This window comes from Centroberyx affinis, unplaced genomic scaffold (genome assembly GCF_046629955.1).
Source record: "Centroberyx affinis isolate AG114_WGS23_722 - 3 ecotype Tasmania unplaced genomic scaffold, CSIRO-AGI_Caff_v1 ptg000007l_1, whole genome shotgun sequence".
Taxonomy (NCBI): Eukaryota; Metazoa; Chordata; class Actinopteri; order Beryciformes; family Berycidae; genus Centroberyx; species Centroberyx affinis.
The window spans coordinates 68512-78414 of NW_027278723.1; the positions used below are offsets into that span (position 1 = coordinate 68512).

Here is a 9903-nt window from a genome sequence, read left to right on the forward strand (position 1 = left end):
TTCATGGGAGAGCCTCCAACAATCACATCAAAGAACCATTCAGTCCTCACACTAGAAATCATCATTAGCCAAGAAAAAAGAAGTCATTGGTTGTATCCTAAAACTGATTTTACTGGAACAGTATAGGATCATTATTTTTTCCTGAAAAACATTTTTCACTTCTGAGGATGAAGTATGTTCTTTCCAAAACAGTGAATCCCTGGATCCCATATTGCCCATATTGAACTTGCATGGTATACCATAGGAGACTATTTAAGTTGTCTACAGACCTACAGCAGGCCTTTTTCAGATTTCACACCCTTGCCTGGTGGTCTAGGCCTCTGGGAAGATAAGCCTACAAATCTAATTATAATTCCTCTCCTTTTCATGGCAGGCAGCCCTCCCACCTTGTCCCCTCTCACTGCACTTTTTGTGTGTGTTGTACCTTCCCAATAACCAATAGTATCTTTCCCTTTATTTTCCATCTCTACAACAATAAAGTGTGCAGTGGAATATTTATGGCATCAAGATGAATTGAGATACTTTTGATGAAGAAAATTGATCCCTTTCACACTAAACCTTTCCAGCTCCACACAGCATTATTAGCAAGGATGGCTCAGGACGTTCTGCTGTGTTAATAAGTCTCCGACAAAAACAGGTAACCCAGATTGCACCGGATTATCAAAAATCTGTGGCTCCCTAAGCCTTTATTCATACAAGGTTTTACTGCATCATGTCTGCAGTAATTTGATGCCTGCATATATCTTGCTCTAAAATCAAGAGCTGAAAGAGCTCCACATTTGTATGGTAGCTAGAATGTTTTCATGTTAATAACTACCCACAAATCTTGTCCTTTTTTTATGTTAGTGAGCAAATTATGTTGGGAACATCATATCAATCTGACAAGCTAAAATTGACTGTTGTCTGAAAAACATGTGAACAGGTGGCAGTCTTGGAGGAAGCGGCTGCCTTCCAGTCGCTTGGGGAATTAAGTTCCTTTTGGCTGTTTCTAGCAAACAGAAAAAGCTTCCACATCAAGTCAGTTTTCACAAACCAAACATGTTCTGACTGGCCAGAGGAGGCATTTTCAGATTTTCTAAACACAACTTTGGCAAAACAACATTTAGTACAATTTTACTGTGAACAAGAAACATTCAAGAGCATAAACCCATGAAAAATATTAGATGATCCATTTCTAAAGATATCCAAGCTAAGTGTCGTCTTGTAATAAATGGTTCTCACTGAGTTGGTTTGAGTGAAAACCTGCAGACTCTGGTGCCTGAACCACTGTTACAGATATGAGGGTAACACCGGACAAAAACAGGCTATAGTAGGCCTACATCCATGTATAAAACTTGCACAATTCATGATTTAATCTTGAAATTACAAAGATTCATTCAACTTGTTATTGCAGGTACTTGATATGCATTCCTGCAGGGAGATGGAGAGAGGCTTGATGGGAAACACTCAGTAATATGCAGTTATTATTGTTGCGGAATCATATACCTTTAGTTGAGGAATCACATACCTTTAGTATTAACAACAGAAGTAGAATAATAAACTTACAGAACCTTGCACTATGAAACAAAGCCTTGTTGCTCTGAATGTGTTCAATATATCTTCAAAATATTATTTCCCCCCAGGCATAAAATCTATTTCAAAAGGAGTGCAAACATGCCAGTGAAAACACAGTCTATGCAAAAAGGTATGGAGAGCATCATTAGTCAGGGAACAACTTGCCTTGGCAGTAAAACCTGAAAGTATCACATCTTGTGATTCATACATTACCTAGTTACCTCCTGCAACATTTAAGTTAGACACTACAATAGCTAAATGCTTTTTAGGTATGATAAACATATTTGCCTGTCCAACACTCCTTCACATTCAAATCAGCTTGTTCAAAACAAAAATGATAAAATCTCCAGGTGGTGCGAACAAATTGAATAAAAGAGTGCCACTGGTCAGGGAAATCAAAGGAGGAATCCATCTGCATTGCAGTTCCTAATTGTGAATAAAGACTTACAAGCTGTCTGAGCTCTCAAACTGAGAGACACCACATGCTGTGGCCTCTCTCTCTCTGTCTGTCTCCTGTCCCTCTTTCTGGTAGATCCATGCTGGTAATGAGCGCTGCTGTGGTCCAGCTCATCCTCCAAGAATACAGTATGTGCCCAGAGTCCTATAATTAAGTGGAGCAATTCTGACTGTGAGGGGGTCTATTTGCCCCACTTCCTGGAAGTATTTCTGTTACCAGGCAACATATTTTCTTTTTCAAAGTTCTACTAGAGGACTATTCAGCCGCAGGTGATTTAAGTTGCATGGCATGGCTCTTTCAACTCTTTTTTTTTTTTTTTGGATCTAGGGTCTTTGAGCCATGGCTGAGAATAACATCACAAATGTGTAAATGGATTAGTTTACAGGCATCAGCAGGGGTTGACTTCACACACTTTGAGGGTCCTGCACGGTGTGCTGGCATCCCAACTGTGAGTCAGAGGTGATGCTGACCTCCAGGCGGATGAGGACAATCACAGCACAGATAGCAGCAAAGCCTTTTAATCCTGCTAAACTGATCAAGGAGCATGGTGAGACATAAAATACACTTCAATCCAGACTAGAAGCTGGGGTTATGCTGCCCAGTATTACTAGCTCAGTGGGACAATAAGGATAAATTGAATTCACCAGCAGGGTTGGGACATGGTCTGCCTTGACCCATGGTATAGTTGGGGGCATCATATTGGCATCATCAAACTTGGGTAAATACAAAATCTTGCTTTCTCAAATTATCTCTACAAAAAAAAGCTACACAATTCTATCTTTTTCCTTGACTTGATTTTGAGAGACAGCACCCTGGGGTAGCAGTTGCTCATCCACCAACAGTCGGTCATCCACTGAATCCAGAGTACTTAATTCAGCAGTGACAACATGAAATCCGAGTTCCATGCATTTTCCTTCACTCCGAATTTTGTGAGGGCCGTCACTGTCCGCAGCATCAGCGTGTACGACTGTAACTGAAGGCTCTCTCTGTCTGCTTCATTCTTCATGCCTCTTTTCCTGCTCTGTTCCTCTGAGGATGATGGATGCTCCCTAAATCTACGGGGACAGCTGGTCATTAGGCTGGGAGGTAAAGCTCTGAAACAGTGGGTGCATGATTGTGTGTGTGTGTCGGGTGGGGGTGGGGGGAGGAGGGTGTCTGTCTGTCTGTCTGTGTATGTGTGTGTGCACCACACAGCAGAAAGAAGGTTATAGCGGAAAAGCAGGAGACAGGGGAGCAGAGTGAGAGAGAGAGTTTGAGCCCTTTTGTTGGCTGACATTACAGAGTCACATTGTAATGCAGCAGATAATAGCCTGCAGGTCAGACTGGGGGCCTGGGGAGCAGGCAGCACCTGCTGTCATTCATTCAAGGTGACAATACGCCTATGTTACAAAGTCCTAACGGTGGCAGTGCAGTGTGCCAAGCCTGTGTGTGTGTATATGTTTGTGAGGGAGAGAGAGAGAGTTAGAAAGCCGTTACAACAATCCATACTGCCTGTACGATAGCATTAGTCATATGGATCACATTAGAAAACCCATGACATCATATGATAGTGCCTGCTGCCTGCGACATAACCACACCGCATGCAAACTGATTACCTCAACAAATCACTCTGCATGCAGCCATCCATTACAGAACAATACGACCACCACAAAGCAATACATTCACTGCATGAGTCAGGCAGCCTTTGTTCTACAGCACAACTGGGACTGTGCATGAAATTTATGCCCCTTCCAGACACTGTGTTTTCACCTTGCAGTTGAAAGGCAAAGAAAGAGATTCTGGTTTAAAAGCAGTCTCCAGCTGGTTGCAAACAGTAGAGAGAGAGGTCGATGCTCTCTATCGCTCCCTAGACTGAGCAGTCTACCCTTCAAACGTCCAGACAGCCATGCGAACCCCCAGAGACCGTCAATTCCTGTTTTGTATCCAACTCTCACTGCTGCCCTTCCCGCAAACACACTCACATACAAAAACATCAAGCATTTAATTCATACCAATGTGCTCTCTGCAGCTTCAGTAAGGTGACGCCTGCCTTTGTAACCGAGCGTCAGGAGGTGAAAAACATCTGAGAGGAAAGAGAAAGGGAAGGCACAAAGATCACCACCAAAACCGCCAACCTGAAGTGTTTCCAGGAATTAATTGAGGACAGCTGAATCTCTGTGCCAACTGCTGAATTACTTCCCGTTTATACTGGTTAAGTCTCTTTTAGAAAAGATTCCCATCACTCAAATGGACATTCTCTCAGACATGTACTGTGTATACATACTGTACTGATCATTATGTACCAGTTAAATCTGTGCTGAAAGTATAACATGCATACCTGGGCAAAAGTATATGTGAATGTTGCTTCAAATATTTGAATCAGTTTGAATCAACACTTGAAGATACCAGAGACTTGTCTAAAATGTGAACACACCACATCCTGGATAAAACAGTACGTTTCCCCAGTATTTAAAATATGTTCAACTGGCCATATTTGCTAAAAAATGTGTTTCCTTCAATCTCTCTCCCACTCATCCTGTGATGTTTGTCTTCAATGTACGCCAACCTTCAGGTACTCTATACAAAATACTGACTTGAACACAAAAACACTTCACTGGCCCTGTAGAAAAGGAAACAAAAGGCCAACATTAGCTTTCCTTTCAGTGTGATTTGTTCCTCTCCACCATCCTCAACAAGAAAATAGAACAAGCAGAGAGAGGTAGCAGCTCTCATCCATATTTAGGGAGTGGGTGCTGATGGCTGGACAAGGATGAGTACTGGTTAAGGCGTTTTCAAGAGATTTGAGGGGCTCTCCATAGTCGCCTGCCACCTACTCCCATCAACACAACTAGCACAGAGCGGCCTTTCAACTAGCAGCCTTTCCGGTGAAGTGGGAGACTGCGTGGATGCAGATGGATGGAAGGGGTAGAGAGCTGTGGGCAGCAAAAAAAGGCATAATTACACTGAGCAGCCTCACCCTGACCCCTCATTTCCTGCCAGTCGTCCCAGTGCCACATGGCAGCAGCTTTCCTCTCACCCACAACAGAGCCAGTGGGATGCTGCATACTGTGATAACACTTGTCTTTTCCTTGGATGAGCTCAGGTCGAACAATTGAAACTTAGTCACACGTGCAATGTCATAAATAGCACTGCCCAGATTATCTCCACTCTGACCTTGTTATAGTCCATAGTCAACACTCCTACAGTATTGGTGCTCTCTATATATATGAAGTGTTTTATTCCAAGATGAGACATCCACATCTAACAGAAGTGACGCCTACAAATTGTGCGGCAGCACAAAAATAGCTTTGGATAGGAGAAAACTAAGTCATTGACAAAATGATGCTCCTTCCAAAAGATGACAGTAGGCCTTACTACTGTCCTACAGACTTCTTGCAAAGATCCTCTATATTTTAGTGATATTGGATAAGTTCAATTAATGTTTTATCCCCAAACAGATACATAGCATTTTTAAACAGAAATCAAATCATGGATTATCTCCAATCTGAACACCCAGCAGCCCTTCAGTGTCTTTTTCTTGGGTATCCATTTGTTGAGTTGTCTACCCGTGCAAACTAACAAGTATCCAACATGAATCCCATTTAAAAAGTGACATAATTTTGACTGATCAAATGAAGAAGTAGGTAAGGTTAAAACTCCTTTTGGGCTTCTTGTGTCATTGGTTGTCCATGCACTAATATCTATGTGGTGCCATCCTGCATGAAATTAAAGGTTGCTTTTTTTGCAAAATGAGCGTTTGTCTTGTGCCAAATATACATGTTCATTTTCCTCAAATAAAGACAAGCCAAAACAAATGGATTTTATGTTGGCACAACAGAGTCACTAAAAATGTTGCTGTTTAGGGCAAATGCAAAGGTGGTCTGAGTCATTTGGAGGGTTTGCCAGCCAAAGGCTTTGTATACATTGTAAAAGCGACTTTTACAGCTGGTGAGTAGGTCATAAGCCTGTGTCACGTACTTTTCCTGAATGGAAGTATTCCCAGTTCTTAGCACACCTTATGGCCAAGATAAAGCCATGAGCATTAAATGTGATTATGTGTGGTTCTGCATAAGCCATAGCATCAGCACTGTCTTTGGGGGGGGGGGGGGGGGTTAGTGATGCCATGTATGAACGCTGACATGAAAGATGCCTTATAGCTCAGTTTGTCTAAATTTGACATTTAGACCTTTACCTTAGTGGGAGTTTGGTTAGATAACATTGAGTGTGCCTTAAGATATCCATGTTTACAACATAGATTTTACAGAGGAAAAAAAAAAAAACTTCTAAAAGAAAAAACTTTTAAAATAGTGTCATCACTTTATACAAAAGTTAAGATGTTGCAAAGGCCTGCACAGTTGAACACACACTTTTGTGCAATTACAGTTAAGGCAGTTCTGCCACTCTTAATTCAGAAGAACATAAGCAAGAAGTTTGGGGTTCAGCATCTTGTTCAAGGCCTGTTGCAACAAGACTTCTTCAATAGGCCGCCCGCCCATCTGCCACAGAGCGCCAGCTTCTTTTAAAAAAATAAAATCCACGAAATTTGCCAATGCCCAAATGAAAAAGTAATCTGCCAACCAACTTTGTTAAAACTGTTAGTTTAGTGGTGACAAGTCCAGTTAAAGTTTGTGCGGTGTAAGGGAGTATAGCATTAGGCTTTGTACCCTGAATACAAAAGAATTAGTCATCAATATCGTTCTACTTAATTAGACCTAAGCAAAATACAGCTATTGACATTTTAGAACCACAATCAATTTGCCTACAGCACTTGTGTCAAGTGTATAAGACATTGAATAGCAATAACAATCTGTTACTGCCATCTAGTGGGAGGCCACTACAAATGTCAAGGCAAATGACAAACTTGGAATACATTTATTGAATTACTAGGTACAAAATTACACTGAAAAGACAAGGTAAATACAACACATGGTAAATATGACGAAACTGCAGCAGGCAAGATGACTTCAGTTTGACTGGATGAGGTCAGCATCCTGCAAAAACAGAACAAATCAGTGAATCTCTCCATACAAAGCAATTGTTCATGAGTTCATATTCAGAGTTTACCGTTTTGACGTCTTCAATAACAATCACGCCCTTCCCCATAATCTCAATGTCGCTCTCCGTGTTGTTGTGCGAGCAGTACTCGTCACTCTCGGTCTCTACAGTACTGGGCTGAGAAATAGTCGGCATTAGAGTAGGCAAAACCTTTGGAGGTACATTTCCATTAGAGCTGTATTGCACTTAAGTGCTTGTGCCACTGAATAAAGCAAGTCTAGTGAAATGCATGCCTCATTGTAGGTGAACCCCTTGAACCTTTAACCAGTGAATCATATGCAGATACACCAAGAAAATGCACAAGATGTGCAGCATGGATAACTTGAAGATGAGAAATAAAGCCATGTACTTCATGAATAAAGTCAGAATATGCCTGGAGTTTTAGAGAAGTATCATTATTTTGATCAATTAACTTTTGTTGCGTCCAGTTTCGTCTAATAATCTATACGTTCAATCATCACTAGATTGAACAGTATAGGACATACTAGACTGAACATTTATGCGCCGAGCACCAACCTCGTAGTCCGGATCGTCCTCGGAGCCTTCGTCAGCCAGTTCCTGAGTGAGGGCCTCCACCCAGGTCTGCTGCTCCTCCTCTTCCTCTTCATCCAACTCATCCTGCTTCCTCTTGCTGCCCTTCCCACAAGGTTTGGTAGGAGACACTCTCACTTCTGCAGAGGGGAGACATCCTCAAATGTCAGTCTATTCATTTCAGGCTTAATGACTGTTTAGCACCAACACATATCGTTTGCTCTGGAGACAAGCAACTTATTTCAGTGAATAAATTAAAAACAAGTGAGTCAGGCACTGATGCCAAAAGTTTAGCTGAAATGAGTGTCTTTAAATTTTGTTTGCCAATGTAAAATAAAGGCTTTCAACTACCATTTTCCCAAATTACTCAAACCCTTTTGGTTTTACATGGTTGCATTACCCACTCCACTGAGCACCGTACACCGCTTTCTGCCATGGACATTTCTGCTACCAAGTACCACTCCAAATAACTATTGATCCTGTGGGAAAATAACTGTACTGGTGATGTAAATTGCATTTCAGGGTCCATTCTATTTGCCATTCCATTCCTTTATTCCTGTGGACAACAGCCAAATGTAGCAGTATGATATGCGCGTGTGTATATATATATAGCCCATTTATCCAATGACAGTAGCCTCAGACAAGGCAATATAGCCACAAGACTCACTTAGCCGAGTCGAAAACTTACTCTCCACCTATCAGCAAAACCCACAGGTGAAATGCTCAGGCACATTCTCTGGGATAGTCTACAGGCAGTCTGGGAAACATAGTAAATCACCAACTGAAGTAGACATGGCAGCTCAGGGGAAAGCGGTACAACAAAAAAAAGGTTGTTGTACAGCAAAAACCACAATATAAGTTGTGGAATGCATTGAAATTCAGACTGACGAGCAGTGTAGGAGTGTCTGCAGGTGGATTTTGCTTCAAATCATGAAACCTGAGTCATTTCATTTTGAGGCTAGTCCAACACCTACGACCATGGTAAATTACACCCACCTAGACCACCACAATACTAAAAAGGTCTACTGGTATGGATCTACCCAACATTACACTGGTGCACTACAGTAAATGACATGCAAGACACAGCTGCACTTACATCTTAAAAAATGCATTTTCATAAAATCTGATTTATAATTTGAAAGACCAAATGCCATTGTTATGGCATCAAAGACATTTTTGGAGGAGTGGCATTGTTCAGAAAGTTATGTTTTGAGTAGGATTTTTTTTTTTTTTTTAGTCACCACTAAAAATTTGTTTTCCAGGAAGCAAGAGTAATATAATGAGATTTGTATTAACATACAAATTAAATGAAGTAAACTCATTTTTCAGCATATTAGAAAGGGCTTAAGGTAAAAGTGTAGTTCATTTCAGTGTGACTTTAAGTTTTTGTTGATATACATATTTGGTTCACTTCCCCAACACTATGGCCATCATACCTGGGGAGAGGGAGCACCCAATGGTGCTGGATACCGGGTATCCCAGGGCGCTCTGCGCGCGGCGGGGCAGTACGGACAGCAGCAGGCGCGTGACCCAGTGGAGGCGCTTTCGGCCGGCGAGACTCTGGCGTGCTGGGGTGGAAGCCGCGGAACTAGTTTGATCCGTCTGCCTTTTAAGTGGGAAACCAACCATCCACCAAACCGCGCGGCATGCACGGACCTGTCAGTGAGAGTCGTTAGTTTCAAGCAGGAAAAACAAAAGTTGCTCGAGATTTGTTGTGTTACTAATTGATAAACATACCACGAAGTTGATTGGCCAGAAGTCAGAGAGGCGATGCAGCATGGAGTGAAGCACGCCGTCTCTCTTCACAACTTGGTCCTACGGGTAAGGAGAAAAACTGGGATGGTAAAAACTACCAGAAAACAATCACCAACTTGTCTGAGGCTTGATAAGTCATCAAGTGAATATTTAAGAGTATTTAATGTTGATATCGTCAGCCTCGATGCAATGTAGCCACGCCGGCCTCCAGCCAGAAAGATTACTGCTCACCACCCGACTTCGACTTGTCCTGAGAAAGTTAAACACCAACACATTGACCCCACACCGTATCGTTACCTCGACACTCTCCACCTGCTCCTGCTCGACGGCGTGGCTGCTGTACTCGGAGGTCATCCTGCTGCAGGTTAAATCGTGGACTTGACGGGTTAAAATGAGGAGCAGTTTGGGGAGTTGTGGGGTAAAATGTACCCCGAAGTTACCACGGTATAGCCAATCAACGCAGACAAACGCACCCTGTGCAATCAGGGCTGACCAATGAGCAAGCCCCGCTAATTAACCTGGCAGAGGAAAGCCAGGAAGGTTAGTCACATGACTAGTGTGGACAAAGTAAA

At 42.2% G+C, this 9903-nt stretch overlaps 1 protein-coding gene across 1 annotated transcript in view; it reads right to left on the reverse strand.

Annotated features, from left to right (window-relative positions):
* org (oogenesis-related gene) overlaps positions 1–9685 on the reverse strand; it is a 39326-nt gene extending 29641 nt beyond the window's left edge. Inside the window, exons 1-5 of the mRNA XM_071518713.1 lie at positions 9629–9685; positions 9314–9391; positions 9013–9232; positions 7562–7716; positions 7019–7162 (exon numbers count right to left, since the gene is read on the reverse strand). Coding sequence (XP_071374814.1) covers positions 7019–7162; positions 7562–7716; positions 9013–9232; positions 9314–9391; positions 9629–9685 — 654 coding nt within the window. The remainder of the gene's footprint in view (positions 1–7018; positions 7163–7561; positions 7717–9012; positions 9233–9313; positions 9392–9628) is intronic.
* Positions 9686–9903: the final 218 nt, after the last annotated feature.